General features: G+C 41.2%; 1 protein-coding gene across 1 annotated transcript; it reads left to right on the top strand.

The window, feature by feature from the left end:
• Positions 1-652: 652 nt before the first annotated feature.
• Positions 653-19,500, top strand: LOC310932931 (casein kinase I-like). The gene is made up of 9 exons (XM_083896337.1): positions 653-1,113; positions 8,441-8,551; positions 11,707-11,855; positions 12,544-12,772; positions 12,871-13,041; positions 13,136-13,284; positions 14,261-14,429; positions 15,483-15,595; positions 17,205-19,500. The coding sequence occupies exons 1-9, from the start codon at positions 1,038-1,040 to the stop codon at positions 17,253-17,255; spliced, it is 1,218 nt and encodes a 405-aa protein (XP_083752463.1). The 5' UTR covers positions 653-1,037; the 3' UTR covers positions 17,256-19,500.
• The last annotated feature ends 181 nt before the right edge of the window (positions 19,501-19,681 follow it).

Below are 19,681 nucleotides of genomic sequence, written 5' to 3'. Positions count from 1 at the left end.
CAAAATCATGTTTTGGCATATGGCGCCACCTACCGCCGTCTACCAATCATTGCAGTCGGTAGAGTCCCCGCTGCCGAGCAACCACGGGTTGCCAGTTACGTCAGAAAACTAAACCTAAAACTGAACCTCTGTATTTTGAATTTGAATGTAGTAACCGTTTTTGGCCACATTCTTACATATGGCACCTTTAAACTAATGTAAAACAGTTAATATTAATCTAAATAGTGTGTTTTAATGTGTAAGAAGTTGAAAAAAGTATAAACATGGAGCTCCGTGGGGAGATACTTGTGGTATTTATACTCCATATATGAAGCACATGGACAGGCTAACATAGATAAATAGATCACTTCCGTCAAACCACTCCCGTCCTTTCGGTGTGTAAATAAAGTTTTTACAAAAATAATCCTGTCCGTTAAACCACTATTGTCACGCCAGGGGTGTTGTTGTCACGCCAGGGGTGTTGGTCTCCGGGGCTGCAGCTGGATGCTACTCGCAGTATGGCCGTGGATCATGGATCCACCCGTGGTTACTGTCAGTGGTGGGTGTTGTTGACTCTACACTCAAACGCTCTCTGGTTGTGTCAACCAGCGCGGACGTGACGTCAGAGAGTCAGCGGATGAGCAGGAGCTTCACAGAGTATAGAGAGGCAGCAACAAACAGGGACTCTGGTATTATTAAATCCTGGACCTCCGCTCCCTAAAATCCGTCTTCATCCGTGGACGTTTAACGTTTACCCGTCACGAAACCAACGAGAGCACAAAGTACGCACTTGGAGCTTCCCAACGAGCACATTATTACATCTGTGTGCGCTTTATATCATTTAAAAACAAGTGGTGAAAGATTGCTGGAGGAGCTGACTCTGCCCGGGAGCCGAAGACTGAAGACCGTTTCTCGCGTCAGGATATCTCTCCGTGTTCGGTGTTGTGTTCGTGTTCTTGCCTTTTTAAAACACACTTGAACGTAAACACTGAACATTTTCCTGAAAACATTTTGGGAGCTAGCGAGTGCGCTTGCTAGCCAACCACAGCTAGTCCGAAATGGAGTTAAGAGTAGGAAACCGATACAGACTGGGCAGGAAAATTGGAAGTGGCTCGTTTGGAGACATCTACTTGGGTGAGTTGTATATTCAAGGAAACCTGATATTGTGTGTTCTATTTGTGTTCTATTTGTCCGAGAGTCTGCCGTCCCGCTGTCCGGTCCTTTCCTGGCTTTCTAAAAAGAGCTACTGCTACTGCTGGTCGATCAGCTGTTCGCTGTTTGCTGTCCAGCAGCTAAACTAGCAGCTAGCCTGTTAGCTAGTTAGCAGTAACAATTATGTGTTTTATTCTGTGTAATGACTATTAAATGCGTATTTGGACATTGAGGACACTTTATCTGTCCCATTATTGAAACAAGTGTCCAAACGAACCGCGGTGAAGACTTGACAGCTGCTGTGTAGCTAGCAACCCTTTCTCGTAGCCTGTTAACTAGCTAATATTTGACTTTCATCTCCGCCTTTATTTATCAGGAGGCAGCAGCAGCAGCAGCCCGGGGACAGAATAACCGTGGGTTTTTACTAATTATTGCCTCAAGTGTTAAATGACACTAATGTCTAACGGTCAGCTCTAAATGCAACAGTGTCCCCGTCTTGTTTCTAGTTAGAGGTACACCAGTGGTTCCTAAAAAAACTCAATTTCCTTGTGAGGTTTCGTGCTAATGACACAGTATTTATGCATTTTCTGAAAGTGACATTGTTGTTAAAGGTGTACGAATTCCTGCTGTGTTGACCTGAACACTGACTGACTGATTATTGAAGTGTCAGGCAAAAAATTGCCCAACCACCCATGGGTTTTTACTATAAGTATAATAATTACAGCTGCAGATGTCCATCCAATATGTTATTTCCTTAAATTGTGCTAATATGCATTGCCTTGTGTTCTATACCAATTCATCAATCAAAATAATAAATAGAAAATGTAGATGTGTTATCAATTCACATATTTCCCATTCTTTTATTTTTGTTCAGCAGTCAATATTTCGATGGTACCTTATGTGATAAAGCTCTATCTTGTTTTAAATCTATAACACAGTAAACATTTTACTGGGAAGTCAGTTTGCATTTGCAATATATATGTTTAGGTATTTGATCAGATTGTCCAGTATCTACAATCATTAAATCATTAATTAAATCATTTTGCCAATTATTAGATTAATAGGATAACATACAAATGTATCTCACACATCAAATACAGCTTATGTTCCTGTGGAGTTCTATTAAACCTGCTGGTCACCAAGGTTAATGTGTAAGTTCCCACACATATTTGCTTTATCTACAGTGTGAAGAAGACCAACCCTTTTCAGTTTATCTCAGTTAATTGGTTGTATTATTGGTTAAAATTGGTGAGATGTATATGTGTAAGTTATTATTGAGATGTTTTCCTGACTCAGTTCTACCACCTTCTATTGAATGCAATGCATCCTGTGTGATGGCCATATTGGAGGAGGTCCACAGCTCTTGGCAACAGTGGCTGAGAACAGCTGATCACATTTCTGAGCTTAAGCCTTGGTCATCCAAACAACAATAGAGGATACATTGTTAATTGATGAGATGCTTTTACAGGCTGTTTGAGGACTGATCACTTCGTCACTGGCCTCTAATCAACTTGTAGATAACAATACTCTTCTCAGGCTGTTGGGACTCAAACACAGTATGACTGGGATATGATTATAAATGTGGTTTATTGTATGCTAGGTGGTATCAGAATGTATAATGGAAACTATTAGCTAAAGATAAAAATATCCAGATAAGAGACATTAAAGAGCTGAACACACAAACACGAGTAGGGCTGCCGCACTCGTCTCCGGCTGCACAAAATATTTTTTTAGTGTAAATAAAAAAGTCTATAAAATTATCTTTATTACAATAGATGTGAGTTTCAGTCCTCAGGACAAGTTTACACAGCAGTCTATAAAGAAAGAACTTGCTGTGCCGTAGGTTGTAGATTAAGCTGTCAGTCTGCTCAGTGATTTGGTCAGACTTCAGTTCCCTGAAACACGAGAGGAAGTGTTTGAAATACTTTTGGTCAGTTGACAAGTTTGGTTCCTGATGTCGTCTGGTCAACACCAGACTTTGAACATGCAGTATATTTTTGCTCCAAGCAGAGCTGGGGTTCTACTGTGACGGGGAGTTTTCTGCGTTGTAAATTGGATGGATATAAGTAATATATTGCACCACCATAGTTCCTGCCAAAGTGTGTAAGAGCTCACCTGTGTCTATGTAAGCAGTTTTGCATGGTATTATGTGGTTCTGATCCCTTTAAACACCACAACAGGAGAAGGGAGAGTTGATTAATACATGGCTTGGATGCCGTCTTTCTTCCTCATGATGACAGCTGCTAGCTGCTTTCACAATCTCTACTTGTTTTTGTCTTTTACTCTGGGTCCTCTCCCCTCTGATCAGTCAGGGACCACTGTTACGTAACACCGTTAACAAGCCAGAGGGTTTAAAAAAAAAATCCAAGTGCCTGACCAACCCTGTTGCACAGGGCTTTGAAATCTGATATGCTTGCTGTTGGTATACTGTGTTCCATGTATTTAATGTACACAGGATATTTAAATAAAGGACGTTCAGTTTGACCGTTGATGTTGCTGGACCCCATAATCCTTGGTTTATTACTCCCCCGCTGCATGTGAGCACAGCATGTTTTAATAATGCTAACAGTGTGTGAGGAGCTGCATGTGTGTGGTGGTGGTGGCGGTGGCTTCAGCTTATATTAGTATGTGAGGCTGTCTGTTACTGGCAGCAGGAGGAGATGAGGTCAGCCCTTGGACTGAATCCTCTGTGCTCTGTCCATCTGCTGTCACCGCCGGGTCCACTAGGACTGGTAGAATAGCTAGTAATCGATCTGGGGTTTTTGACACAACTGTCGTGACTAACTAACACTAAGCGCTTCGTCTAACGAGTGAGTCATGACGATGTGCCTCCACAGTGTTTTTCTGCCGAATCGTCTGTTGCTTCATCTGGTCGTAGTTGGTGGCCTACGGGCTCATTTGCTTGATGTTGAAACGAATCCGCCTAAATCCAGATGCCAGTACGGATGTGAGTGAAGGTATAAATGTGGCAGTAGCTCCACTCCTGGGTGTTTTAGTCTGACTTAGAGAAATTTGATTTAGTACAATTGAAGTTTGTGTGTGTGTGTTGTTGATGCTTATTTGTGCGACATCTGTAAACATCAGGTGAAATTTGTAGACTTGTTGACTTACTGAGTGTTCAGATACTTGCAGGATAAAATGAATGCATCTAATATATTTGGGGGCAATGTTCCTGTGAATGTGTTTGGTTACACAACAAACTATTCATTTGTGTTGGGTATCATGTAAAGTTAAATGGGGAGATGCAATATCACTCCATTTGTATTGGGTTAATGAATGATCAGAAAAGGGGGAAATGCCCACATCAGTTTAGTAGAGACGTCATTCAAAACTGCACAGAATTTTACCCAAAAAAAGTAACTGTACAAAGTGTATAAAATAGTAAATTCTGAAACTGTGAAAGGACAAAATAGACGATGGCAGACTGCCACAGTCTAATAAAGGAATGAGAAATGCAGCTTACACCTTGTTCTCTTGATTAGTTAACCAACGTTAACAAAAAACACATTTGGGAAAGATGTATCGTATCGTATTTAATGTTCACAGATGTACTCCTTCAATCTCCATTAGAGCTGCGAGAATGTAAACATTGTAGTGTTTTGGTGTTTCAGGACATTTTGTACTAGGACATAATCTGGTCGTATTCCTTCAGCTGTGTCTCAAATCAGGCCCCACCTCCCTCACAGGGTACAGTGTAAGGCTGAAGTGTCCTGACTAAACCGAAGAACCGAGCTTCGTCCCAATTCACTCACTGACAGTCCACATGTAGACAGAAACTGCGATTTGTAATTGGTCTTATTTCAAAAGTAGGGCACCCACCTCTGTCGTCTGTGCAGATAACATTCACTGCTCCTGGATTAACACGTCTTTTGTTTACAGCAATAATTTGGGCTGTATTTCTTCAAAACCATGTTATTTAGTTAATTTGCAATTGATTCTTCCTCAAGTGTCCTTAATACCAGTCAGATGACTGTACTTGCACTGTGGCTGTGTAAACACTGAAGGCTCGGGCGGATAAACAGTCAACTGCAGCAAAGAATAACGTGGCTCAGTGTTTGCCAACAGGTTTACGTCAACTTTGAAAGAACCTCTTAGCAGCTACGTCGCAGAGATTAACATCTAATTGTAACAGCCACTATTTTATTGTATGATATTTGAAATTAATCCTAATACGTGTCGTAATGTATCCCAGCAAACTGCAGTGCATGCTAAAAGGGATGGGTCCACTTCTATTCACAAAGCTAACAGTGAAGTTGTTTTAGGGCTGTTACAATAGCAACAAGCTCAAAACTTGCTCAGACGAATGCTGGTGGTGACTCAGTTTTCAAACCGATTAGACATTTATTCCACTCGTGGAGCTTCTCGGTTTGATCGTGTGAAAAGGTGCGCCGTTGTCACCTTGGTGAGCCGAGTTTGTTGCCTGAAAGTTTGGTCCTACGGTTCACTTCCGACACCGAACTTCGCACGCACTAGCTCATGCCTCTCCCAGCCTGCTGCTGCTGCTGCACTATTTGGACAGGGAATAATTGTTAGCATTCTGTTCTGTGCTTGGTCTAACTTGGCTCAGAGGGCTGTCTTATCAGGTCGCCTGCTCCTGTAGTGTGAATTTCTGTAATGTGACACTTAAAGAATGTCTTTCAGTGTGTCATATCATCATATCAAAGTTGGGTGAAGATGTTGGCTAGGTTAGCAGTGAACTAAATGGCAGATAATACAGTGTATGCATATTTCAGATGGCACTTTCTTGTAGTCCCTTTGTGAACCTGTGTGCAGAGATGTGTCTGAACAAGTCGAGCCAGCAGCAGCACCAGTCAGGATGAAAACACACAAATGTACACACTGTAACACACACACACACACACACACACACACACACACACACACACACACACACAGTATGTACATAATGTGGATCAGTTTGGGGCTACATTCTCTTGATAACAAACGCCTGTCCTGACAAATCCCATTCCTTTTGTTGCAAGAAAATTGACAACAAAATGAAATGTTAGTCTTTGCAGACTTAAATTGATAATGTGTCTGTGATAGTGTGTCTTTCACACTAGTAACTAAAACCACTTGTTATGGTTGTGGTGTTATTTAGTGGCACACTCGGCCAAAAAAAGCAACACTCTAATATTGGCTTGGTGCTTACTTGTTATATTTTGGGGTTGCTTGAGTCTAGGTTCAGCAAAGTTAAGTGCCAAAAAATAAGGTCAGCTGACGACCTAAATATCCTGAATGACCAGTTTTTCCCAAGGAAACTCAAAGGTGACAATGTCAAGATTTATTGGCTTAGATACTTCGAATCACATGGGTGTGCTGGACAAAATTTAATGCAGTCAACAACATCCAACAATTATTAATAGAAGATCTTGGCAAATGAACGAACACAACTTCGGCTTTAAATAAATTATGGGGTATTGCATAAGCTTATTGAAACAATGCCATAGCAAATACGTGCTGTAATCAAGGTAAAGGCAGGCCAGGAAAAAATATGAAAGTTTGATAGTTATTTAGTTTGACACATGTACAAAAACCTCAATTTGTGTTGGTGTGCGGACTGACCGTTTGTTATAATACTGTTTCATATGGTAGGTTAGATTTAAACGTACTTAGGGTTATATTTACTTATTTTGTTATTATTATTATCATTATTATTATTATTATTTATAAATTATTTTTATCCAGTTGACATCCACATGTCAGTGGTTCAACTCGCAAAGCTTCAGTTTGTGGTGGGCTTGCCCACTGTTACCTCTTACTTCAATTCTCTCAATTTTGTTTGTAAAATTTTGACAAACATCGTATGTTGTTCAATGGAATTGTTTTAAAATGTTTACTCCATGAACTGACCTTGCTTGACATTAAAGTTACAGTGACATGAGATTAAAAGGAAGCAACCGTGTTGGTGATAAATACAGTTAAAATTGTGGTGTGTAACATTTGAATAAAAACAAATGACTGTTCTATTCAAATCGTGGTCAAACATGCTCACACGTGGTGGATTAACCCTCTGTTTCTCAGTATACCCGTGTGAATTGCGCTGTTCAGAAATGCTGGTTGTTCTGTAAATCTCACTACATCTTGTAGCACTCAGACCAAGACTCGAAGCAAAGCTCCACCATGTGACCATAATGTATACTTGTCTAAATTTTATTATCATATGGATAATGGATTATTCCTCCCCGTCCCTACCTATAAACAGAATCTAAAGTCTGTCCAAAATCAAAGCCTGAAAAACTAAGGCTTCCACCCCATAACATTCAACCTTGGGATGAAGTCGTCAGTTTTTCTTACATGCAGTAAAAATGTGTTTTCTATATATGTTATAGTTGTGGAGCATGGAACAATGACATCACTGTTCACAAAAACACCCCAATAAAGGCTCTGGCACGCCATTTCTGCTGGAGCGCTTAACGGGGTTAGAGTTTGAGGGCAGATCTTGGAACAGTGAGTCGATAGTTGGACGTCGTGTCCCCGATCGCGTGCCCCACCCCAGTGAGTGCAGCTCAGCTCAGCCCGCCAAGATGACCTCATACAGAGAAATCAATGATGCTCCATTGGTGCTTCTGTGAACCTGCAAAACTCAACAACTGCTCGTGTGTGTGTGCATGTGCTTGAAACGGAATTACATAACCTGGTGTTCAGTTGCTGTGTTTGTGCATGTGGCGGGAACTGAACCCCATGACCATATTTAGGAAGGAACCAGCTGAGGCACAGATTTGTTAGATCACACTAGCAAAGACTGGTCTCATCCCCCCCCCCCAAAATCCACTTTTCTGTTGCAGAAGAGATGAAAATGTAATGATAGCTGTGCGGAATTTGGGCTGTGCATGCAAGTCGATACACGTAAGGGGAGCAGGGTACGTGCAGTGCACACTGTTGATATTCTCCACCTTCCATTTTGGCTCTGCTGTAATTTTTCCTGGGAACCTAATTCCACTGAAATCATCACCTTGAGTGATTTGTGTGTTCACAGCTTCAGCATTTTGCAAAAACTGTTGACTCGAAATTTATTTTGAGATACTGTGGTACCATTGGGTTGTTCCTGCTCCACACTATTTTGCTTATTCAAAACATTAAAAAAACATTGTACAGTCTAGAAGCGCATCTGACTGTCTTAAGCATAAATGGCTCTTTCCAGCAGAGGGTGCTGTGCATACATTGGGAATACCCAAATATCACACTACATTTGATGAGTCAACGCTGTAGTAAGCGTCATGTTACCGTGCTGCAGCGTTAAAAACAACAACAGTATACGTGTTTAGCTTTTCGCTAACATCTGTCTGTCTTCTCTCTCTCTTTCTAGGCACTGATATCTCTGTTGGCGAGGAGGTTGCCATCAAACTGGAATGTGTGAAGACCAAACACCCACAGCTCCACATAGAGAGCAAAATCTACAAGATGATGCAGGGCGGAGGTACTGTATGCTGTAATTGATCATGTGTATATATATATATACACACACACGCACCTTGCCATGTTTTTATGATTTTATGTGCTCCACAGTCACTTGAAAGCGCTGATAAATGTTAGGCAACACCCAGCGTTCATTGTCAATCATTGCCGCACACCAGGCGGGTTTTATTAGCATGGCATTTTAATTTCGGGAAATTGCGACTTTTGTTATTTTCCTGAGCTTCCTTTTCTGATAAAGTCACCGCGAACCAATCAGAACGGACCAACGACAACGAGTGTTGTTGTGGCGAGTGGAGCCCAGCAGGTGTATGACATGATTAGAGCTGCAACTAACGATTAATCATGTCGATTATTTTCTCAATGAATCGCTTGGTCCATAAAATGTCAGAAAATGTTCAAAAACGTTGATCAGTGTTTGAAATGACGATGTTCTCTAATGTCTCGTTTTGTCCACAAACCAAAATGATTCAGTTTTAATGATTTCTTTGTTTTGTGGAGCAAAGAAACAAAGAACATGTTCACATTTAAGAAGCTAAAACGATCAGAAATCTTGTTTTAATCGTGAAAAATGCTTCAAACCGATTAATCGATGATCAAAATTGTTGACGATTAATAATAAATTAATTGATTCAGCTCTAGAAACAGTGCTATACAGATCACAGTGTTCCTAAAGTGTAAACAGGCTTATAATAACCCAAACACAAATATTTATTTAGTCTGAGGGTGTGTACGCGCCATATTCCCCAGTAATTCCCAAGATCATGCCTGTCAACCATCGGCAATTTGGCCTGTTATGTATCAAAAGGAAACTTAGAAATGTAAACTATATCTATAATATTGTTACGTTCAACTTTTTCCCACCCTCCAAAAACTACAACTTTACTGTGCTGTCTGTCTGTCATTCAGGGTTCACATGAGTTGTATCTGTGTGTTTGTGTGCCAGGTCTTTGATCCATCAGCCAGTCACAATCATTTGTTTTTCAGAACTATTTTATCTCCAGATCATGAATAATCTTTATCCATACGACCAATAATGAAAACACATATTACATGACTAACTTGACGTACACCGAGCGTGTCCCAGCCTGTTAAAACTGTCACATTTTGCCTCCAAGCGGTTGTCGAATTTCCGAGTAAGGAATTTGAAATGATTCAGCTGCTGCCAACAAAGGTGTTTTATTATCAAGACATGTTGTAAATCAATAATGCAGCAGTACTTGACTTAAAAAAGACAAAACATCACTAATCAAATTAGGGCTACAACTCAATTAATTCGTCGTTTATTTCCTGATTTATCATTTAGTTGAAAAAATGTTCAGTGTCTTCCAAACCTTGCGATGATTATGATGTCAAATGTCTTGTTTTGTCCACAAACCAGAATTTTAATTATATCCTGGTAGGAGCAAAGAAACCAGCATAGAAAATAGTTTGTGTTTGTTTGGTTTTTCGCAAAGAAAACACTCTTTTCAGTATCAAAATAGTTGAAGATGAGTTTAGTAATAGATTAATAATCAATTAACCAAAGTTGCACATACATTTGGATGCACTGTTGCATATCTGGACGAGTGTAAACCGGAAAGTAATTGATTGACATTGACGATGGAGCACGTGCTGAGTTTGGCCTACATTCTGTGTCCCATGACAGATCTTTGACGCTGTTGTCGTTGTTGTGGTGTTGTGTGTATACTTGTTCCTCCACATATCTTCAAATCATTGTTGTTTTAACACTTGAATCATTAGAGAGGGCGGAGCAGCGAAAGGTCTGTCCACAGATTGTCACACAACATGAAACCGTCGACTTGATTGAGAATGTACTATAGAAGCGAGGGTGCTTTGTCTTTGTAAGGACAACTGCACACGCACACTTCTTACACCTACCTGTATTTCTGTCCCAGTGTAGCAGCAGGGCCTATTGGGGCGATGGGAGCGGGGGTTGACCCAGACAGATGGATGTATTTGAGTTTGTATGTATATAAATAGCTGGTAAAGTGTGAGGTGCTGAGCAGCAGCATTTTGTGGCTGTCTGCCTGTAGAAGGACATGCCATTTGGCCTCCTCCTCTTGGCCAACGTCAGCTAATTACCAGCTACTACTGAACCAGCTGGCCTTGACCTTAGCGCTTGTCCCGTGGCAGGGCGCGAACACTGTGCACGATCGAGCGGTTTAAATGTTTTCCATTGGAACTAATAAAGTCAGTGTCACTTCCCTATTGCACTTCCAACAATGCATTTTCTGTCACAGCTTGTCATGTTTTGTCCCTGGTGCTTTCAGTTGTTGAATTATAATACATTTGATACAATTCCAACAATAAATACTATACAATTGTTAAATTCAAATATATACACACACACACACACACACACATATATGTATGTATATATATATATGTGTGTGTATATGTATATACATATATATATATATATATATATATGTATGTATATATATGTGTATATGTATATATATTTGTGTATATATATGTCTATATATGTATGTATATGTACATAAACGTGTGTGTATGTATATATTTATATACATACATACATCAAGAATATTATATATATCTATTATGATAAAAACAATGTCTTAAGATTTCCTTAAAATTATTATAGTTTCCTTCCTGCATTTATGTTCTATTAACAATATAATATTTAAAATACTGTTGTATTCCAGGTCACATTAGTGTAAATATTGTAAGTAGTGCTACTCGTATTCACCTAAACGTCATTAGTTCCAAACCCATCAGCATCGGTTCATCTCAGGGAGACGTGTTTGGCTGCTGCAGTGATTCGGGCAGAGCATTGTGGGTAGACGTAATTGTAGTCTTTGAGAAGTCACTGTCGTCTGCCACTGAGAGGAAGTTTGTTGTTCCTGTAAACAAAGTCCTGCTGTTTTTACCATCAATGTTATGACTCATGAGTGTAACAACTGTTCTTTAAAACGGCATCTTACAAGGTTTACGTACACAAAAGCCTGGGTGCTATATTTTGCCTCCATGCTAAAGATCAACGAAGTGACTCACAGGGAGAACAGTTTACTAGAAATAAAACAGTCATAGCAGTCACGTGATTTCAGGATACAGTTCTCTATTAAGAATATGTCAACATGCAATCTGGATGCCATTAATCATTTCCTCTATTATTTTTCTTCTGTGTTCCAGTGGGTATCCCAACGATAAAGTGGTGTGGAGCTGAGGGCGACTATAACGTGATGGTGATGGAGCTGCTGGGGCCCAGTCTGGAGGATCTGTTCAACTTCTGCTCACGGAAGTTCAGCCTCAAAACAGTCCTGCTGCTGGCCGACCAGATGGTGAGAGTCAGAGGGAGCGAGAGGGAGATGAGGGATGTGAGGGCTGGAAACACGACCATCTGCACGATACGTCGACTTATTTTCATGCCCCTTCAACATGTCCTTGAACATGATACATGATGGGGGCACAGTTTTATCACCTGGGAGCCAGAACAGCAAAAATCCAACCTCTCACTTTAAAGAATTCAGAGCATTACAACTCTTAAAGGTCTTAGTGCGAGACATTAAGGAGGCTTTATTGGCATAAATATACCACACATACGTTTATGTGTACTTGCATAGTAAATAGGCTGCCGTTCTACATGGCCAGAGCGTGAATTTCCTGTTTTGAAACAGAAGCTTACTATGCAAAGGAAGAATGGCCCCTTGCATGTTTAGAAAAGGGGAGGATACACTCCTGCAGTCTCACCATTAGATGCAGTCAATACTCATGCACTCTTAACACTCTGGACCAATAACAGTGCAGGCAGGCAGATTCAAACAAGAGTCTCCTCCTGGTTAGTCTTCATGCTAAGCTAAAATTCACAGCTGTAGCTTTACATCGCAGCCAAGAGAGTGATGTTATCTCATGTAACACTCGATAATTATCTATATTTGTATTTAATTCAGTTGCTGGAGGTCAGTTTGAAGTCCCCTGGTCCAATGGTTCTTTCCATAATAGTCAAACCTCTCCCTCCTCCCACTCCAGATCAGCCGCATCGAATACATCCACTCCAAGAACTTCATCCACAGAGACGTGAAGCCCGACAACTTCCTCATGGGCCTGGGTAAGAAAGGCAACCTGGTGTACATCATCGACTTCGGCCTGGCCAAGAAGTACCGCGACGCCCGCACGCACCAGCACATCCCGTACCGCGAGAACAAGAACCTGACCGGCACGGCCCGCTACGCCTCCATAAACACACATCTGGGCATCGGTAAGACGGTCGCGGGGGTTGGATGAAGTCGTTCAGATCGCGTGACGTGTGAAAACCGCGATGTGACTCCGTCTCTCTCTCTCTCCATGTGTCTACAGAACAGTCCAGACGGGACGACTTGGAGTCGCTGGGTTACGTCCTCATGTACTTCAACCTGGGCTCTCTGCCCTGGCAGGGCCTCAAAGCAGCCACCAAGAGGCAGAAGTACGAACGCATCAGCGAGAAGAAAATGTCCACGCCCATTGAGGTCCTCTGCAAAGGCTACCCATGTATGGAGGTTTTCTTTGAATTCTCATTTCTTTTCTCAACATTGGCCTAAACGTCGTCCATGTCCTCATTTCATCGTCCTCTTCCTCTCCACAGCGGAGTTTGCCACCTACTTGAACTTCTGCCGCTCTCTGCGGTTCGACGACAAACCAGACTACTCGTACCTCCGCCAGCTCTTCAGGAACCTCTTCCACAGACAGGGCTTCTCCTACGACTACGTCTTTGACTGGAACATGCTCAAATTTGTAAGTTTGCATTACATTGAAAGTCACACTTTTGTTCATGAAAAGAGTTGCAAAATGAATAGAAAATATAGTCAAGACATTGACAAGTTTAGAAATAATGATTTTTTAAATTAAAAAGAATCTCTTTTTTTATTATAAAAAAGTGTTACCTTTTTTGTCAAATTTTGGACACTTTTTTTTTTTTTACTTTGTCAAATTTTGGACGATATATTAAAGTATGATTTTTTTTCTGACCTTTTTTTTGTTGAATTTGGACAAAATTAAAAGTTTGATTTTGTTTTCAGCTGTGCATTGCACAAAGGTTTTCACGTGTTTTCTAGCCTTCTAAGAATAGTCGTTTACCACATTAACAATGTATAGAGTGAATTTCTGATTCATTTAATGTTATATTCGTCCAAATGAAAGTGCTTTTCCTTCAAAAGTAAGGACATTTCTACTGTTTCTAGTGTAGGTTGAGAGGTGGCTGGTATTTGAGACGCAGTAAAAATCCTAACTTTCCACGACTCTTTCCTCAGCTTTGAACACTTAACTTAAATGCACTCCCCCCCCGTCCATTTCCTCGAATTTCAAAGTGTTTCTGACTTTGTTTTCGTACATACAAACAAAACTAGTTTTTCTGGTCGAGTTTATGAGCGTCAGGTCAAATCCTGACCTAATCAGCTGAACTCTTAAACTCGACAGGATCACATGGCTTTGACAAAACAAACTCAAAGACGAGTTACAGCACGATTTATTGATTTGCAATCACATTGTATTGTTGTCGTATCTTTAAAGCTTTCCTGTTCATCTGTTTCTGCTCCGGAAAGCCCTTTCATTTTGTTCCGTTTAACCTCATACGTTAAGTTTGTGCCTAAGTAAGGAAAATTTAAATTATGAGCAGGGTGTGTGTGTCATACCACCGCAACCACGACCACGTCTGGTGTCGCAGATGTTTTCTGTGAGTTGTGGGTTTCTAACGTCTCTGGTCTGTTGTCAGGGAGCCAACAGGGCCGCAGAGGACGCAGAGCGGGAACGCCGCGAGCGCGAAGAGAGGATGAGGCACAGTCGGAATCCCGGAGCCAGAGGCATGGCGTCGGCCTCGGGGAGAGCCAGGGCGACTCAGGACGTCACAGCCCCCTCCCCGCTGAACCCCACATCACACACAGGTCAGAACACACACACTTTGAACACCATTATGTAACACAGAAATCAACAAACTGAAAGCCTTATTGTTGATTTAACATTTATCTGCAGTTGACTCTACCTCTGGTTTTTCAAGTCTGTTCTGTGTGTTTTTAAAGCTCTTAATGTGATCTGGACGACTTTAATCAAAGTTCTTTTAGTTCATTGGTTCCCAAACCTTTTTTCACCCTTGTCCTGTGTGGAGAAGGCCGTTAAATTAGCAAAAAAAATGACCTAACCATCAAAGTGTAGCAGTGACGTAACATTTTAACTGGTGCTGGGCACGTTCAAGGCGTTTCCATGACGACTGATCGCTAAAAGACTTGCGTCACGTCAGTCCAGGCACCGTTTACCGGTTAGCTCCGTTAGCTGCGTTAGGTCCTTTAGCGCTGTTGGCACTCCTACAGTTGAACTGGAGCGGCCTGTTTTTTTTTTACAAGAGTGAACAGTTTTACAAAGCAACAAAAATGAGACTGAAGTTTCAGGATGGGAGTCGACCTATTTTACAGGAAGTAGGGCTTCAACAGTTAATCAAATTTAGCGCCGGGCACGTCAACGGTGTCGATGTCAACGCACATTAAAGCGTGACGTGTTTCCATGACTACTGAAAAGACGTGCGTTCACCGTGCACCAGAGTCCAGGCACCGTTGACCAATTAACTGCGTTAGCTCCTTTAGCTCCTTTAGCCCCGCTAGCGCGCTTACAGGTGAACTGGAGCGGTCTGTTTATTAAACGAAATGAGCAGCGCTACAAATAACCAACGTACCTGTGTACTTGCGTATGTGTGCCTCTGTTTTTAAAGTTTAGCGTTACTTTAGAGACTAATTTTGACTAATCGGGAGTCACGTAAACATGACGTCGCAGTCGGTCGCCATGGAAACGCTTCATGCGTTAGCGTGCCCAGCACTAATTTTAACCACTCGTGTTATTAGTTGCGTTTGAAGATAAATGTTTTCAATAATGATGCTGCACACACATCTTACCACGACCCACCGACTGAAGTTGTGAGACCTTTTTGTTCCATTTTTGTCTTCAAGGTTTGGAGAAAGAGAGGAAAGTGAGCATGCGTCTCCATCGCGGAGCACCCGTCAACATCTCATCCTCAGACCTGACGGGGCGCCAGGACGCATCCCGCATGTCCACCTCCCAGGTAGGTTATTTATTTTCACCATTAAACGAGTCATCGTTTGGTCCATAAAATGTTTAAAAATGTTGATCAGTGGAAATGATGATGTTCGCAGATGTATTGTTTTGTCCACAAACCAAAATGATTGCGATTTAATGATTTCTTTGTTATATGAAGCAAAGAAACAAAGAAAATATTCACATTTAAGAAGTTAAAAAAAAAAGAAATCTTTTTTTTAATCGTGAAAAAAAGCTCCAGCTGGGCAGACAATAAAGGTGTAGGTCTCAGTCTGACTGTTGTGTTATCAGGACTTATTTAGTAACGAATTGGCTTTAAATGCTTAACGTCTGCCAAAAAGGAAGCACATGTTATGAAAGAGCTGTGTTTCAGCATAAAGCGCTTCACTTTTCACTTGTTTGTTCCCCTTTATGTCACCATTTTACATTCTAAAGTGAGTCGGTAACAGGAAGCAGCCGAATGACAGCAGCTCTGTCGAGCTCGATGAAGACAAAGAGCAAAAATGAGATTAGGGCAGTAATAATAAATGGTCTGCTTCAGGTCAAATGTGTTTTCAATGCCTCTCTGCTTCCTTCCTACGATTGTGGACTTGGGACAGATGACTAAAAGGAAGCTCCCAGCAGCACTTGGCTCTTAAAGCCCTGTGTCTTTAACTCCTTCGTCATAGCCAGAGAACATTCATTTTATTTGTGTTTTGCTATGCGCGATGAAGGAGGCACACGGTGAACCATGAGCAGACACAAGTGTATCTGGACCTTTGTTCTTGTTGACTGACAGCTCCCCCAAGGGGTGAAAAGCAGAACAGCAGCTGTACAAACAGTCTTCATGTCATGACTGGTTGGAATATTGAAAAGAAATGTAATCTTAAATCTGAAATGTGTTTTGACTATAGATTAGATTGAAAAGCCTGACAATCTCTCTCTCTCTCTAAACCAAAGTCATCTTCGGTTGTTTTTGTCAGTTAAATGAATAATAGAAACACTGCTGAATAATTCACATTGTTTACGGACTAATTGCTAACTAGAAGTTGGTGATTACTTACTTGACGCACATTAAGGCATGAAGCGTTTCCATGGCGGCTGAGCGGAAAAAGACGCGCGTGACGTCATGTTTACGTGACTCCCGATTGTTAAAATTAGTCTCTAAAGTAACGCTAAACTGTAAAAACAGAGGCACACATACGCATTACACAGGTATGCTGGTTATTTGTAGCGCTGCTCTTTTCCTTTAATAAACAGATCGCTCCAGTTCGACTGTAGGGCACGCTAACGGCGCTAAAGGAGCTAACGCAGCTAACTGGTAAACGATACCTGGACTCTAGTGCTGCGGCACGTAAACGCGACGTAACGCACGTCTTTTGTCCGGTTAGTCGTCATGGAAACACATCATGCTATAATGTGCGTTAACATTGGCGCCGTTAACGTGCTTTGACAAAAAAAACAGCAATTTAAGTGCACGGAACGCACACAAATTGTTGCTCTAACGTTGCCTCCATCACCAGGGTTTTAAATCTGTGTTTAAATTGCTTGTTTTTATCTTATATTCATAATAGAAATGAATAATTATTCTCGTTAGTTTTGGTTTGTATTGACACGTTCCGATCCTTACTCCTCAGGCTCTGTCCCGAGTCACGCCCAGCGGCCTCCAGTCTGCAGCTCCACGGTGAAGTTCGTCCCTCCCACCACTGCACACCACGGAGGCCTCAACATGCAACACACACACACATAAACACATAAACACACAAACACACACACACAGATAAACACTCACACACGTATACACTGGACTCTTGAATGATGCAGAAGACTACCAACCAATGCACAAGAGTCTGTCTGGCTGCACTCTCGTTCACCCGGACGGACACAGAGTCACACGCCGCCACAGGTGTGTTTGTGTGTGTGATGAGAGAGAGATGGGCGGGTGGAGTCAGTCTGGTTGCCTTAACCACCTTGGCAAAGTCGCAGCCATTGTCTCCCTACTTCTTCTTCTTCTCCTCCTTGTTGAAGCCATGGATCCGTTTTTATTTTGGCATCATGTTTGTTTATGTTTTTGTTTTTTTTATTTTGGTTTTACTCCTATTTTTTTTTTTTTATTCTTTATCATTAAACTTCCTCTCACACCCGCTCCAGGTTTTGAAAAATGGAGTCTCTCTTACTTACTGGAAATTGATTGTGGGACTTTTTTTTTTTAGGTGCATGATCCGTCGTGGCGGTGTTGAAGCACAGTGCCTACGCTCTATTTTATGTCCTCAAAGACTCTTTTAAATACCACATTTTCTTTTCTTTTGTCTTAGGTGTTTGAGGTTTAAATTTTAAGGCTTGGGCTTTTTTTTTTTTTTTTTTAAAGAAGGGACAAAAGGTCTCCGAGTTAATGTGCTATTTACCCCCCCACAGCTGAGTGCGCTCGTCGTCCTCGGGTGCGTTTGGAAGCAGGACGTTTCCCCCGTTGTTTCCTTTAGGCTCCTCAGGTCGTGACGACAGCGTTTTTTTCCGCCGCTGCTTCGACAAAAAGCTGTGAACGGAACATGGATCTGTGTCCACGCCGGAATGGATGAGATGTTTTGTTTTTAGTGCATCGTGACGTGGTTTTTCGTGTGTGCGCGGTTGTGTCGTAGGGGTTTGAACGAGCTCAAAGGGGGGACGAGTCTACGTGTGTTTTACGTACACACACACACACATGTGCGCGTATAAAAATATTATATATAATCTTTTCCAATGTAATAATGCAGTTCCCAGCTCGTAGAACACAATAGTCCATTTGCATGATTATTTTCGGAGAAGTCGTATCGGGACACAAGTGAACCACAGGAAGTGCAGAGAACACATCTGAAGTCACCATTCTATAAATAAATAAAACAAATCGTTTTCTTCTCTGGAGCTGCTTTCACTTAAAACCTACAAAATATGTAGTATGTCATGTTTTTTTGCAGCTCAAACTGTAAACGAGCTTCTATTTTGACCGTCCTCCCTTATTTAATCTGTTATCGCAGACTGAAAAGAGGACAATTTTGACAATTCAGAGTGTTTTATAAAGACCGCACTCACTCCCTGAGATTCACCCACCGGACTGAGCTCCAGAACGTCGTCGGTGAGCTCTCCCGGGTACTGTTCTGAAAAAGAAAATCCCACCATATTCTGATTTTATCGAGGATTTTAACAGCTGGAATAGAAAGAAGACCCTAATATGAGAGCGAGACACACACGGGGGAGAACTTTTAGTATTAGCTTCATGTAACCAGTAGAGTTGAACTGAGGAGGTAGAAAGTAAAGATCTGTAAGATTTGACGTCTGTTTAACGGTGGTTTTGTGGATGGAACAAACGCGACCGACGAATCCTGCAGATTTTTTAACGTAGAACTTTCGCGATCTGGTAGAAAAAAGAAAAAAACTATCGTAGGCCATTTTGTGTAGCTGAGCGGGAAAAATGGGTTGTAGTGCTATTTTGTACATGTATGTTCTGTTGTGTGTGTGTGTGTGTGTGTGTAGGATGTCGCCCACTCTGCTGATGCTGATGGTGACTGGTAATCTGGGAATAATGATAATAATAATCTTCACTCCTGTTGACTTCCTGCTTTTAAGGCAGCTTTTCTTCAATGTGTTTTTTTCCACCCATGGGCTTGAAAAACAACAAAACAAAAAAAATAATGATGATAATAATTGATTAACTTATTTGTCTCACTGATGATGATGATGATGATGATGATGATGGCTATGTTAAATGCAAGTACACTTTTACATGGGGTCGTAGTTTACGTTGTCGCTCTGCATTACTCGGTTCTTTCTTCTGTCTGTCGCCACCTGTGTGTCATTTGTTTTTACCGGTGCAGTGATGATGATGATGATCTTCACTGTGGATCATTGGGAAATCTTACTCTTTTTTTTTTTTGTTCCACTCCCACTTTATTGACTTTTGCTCCTCACTTGTAATACCACTGTATTTGTGTATTTTAAAATGGTGTAAATAAATTAATAAGTACTTGTATTTGTTGTGTCTTTTTGTTTTAGATGTGGAAAAGTCAAGTCTCTTTTTTTTGTTGTTATTAGAGCTGAAACAATCGATAACTAAATTAATAGTCAACTATTTTGATCGAAT

The sequence above is a fragment of the Microchirus variegatus genome (assembly GCF_963457635.1).
Source record: "Microchirus variegatus genome assembly, chromosome: 10".
NCBI classification, from domain to species: Eukaryota; Metazoa; Chordata; class Actinopteri; order Pleuronectiformes; family Soleidae; genus Microchirus; species Microchirus variegatus.
The sequence above is the reverse complement of the archived record's forward strand: the minus strand, read 5'-3'. Positions and strand labels throughout refer to the sequence as shown.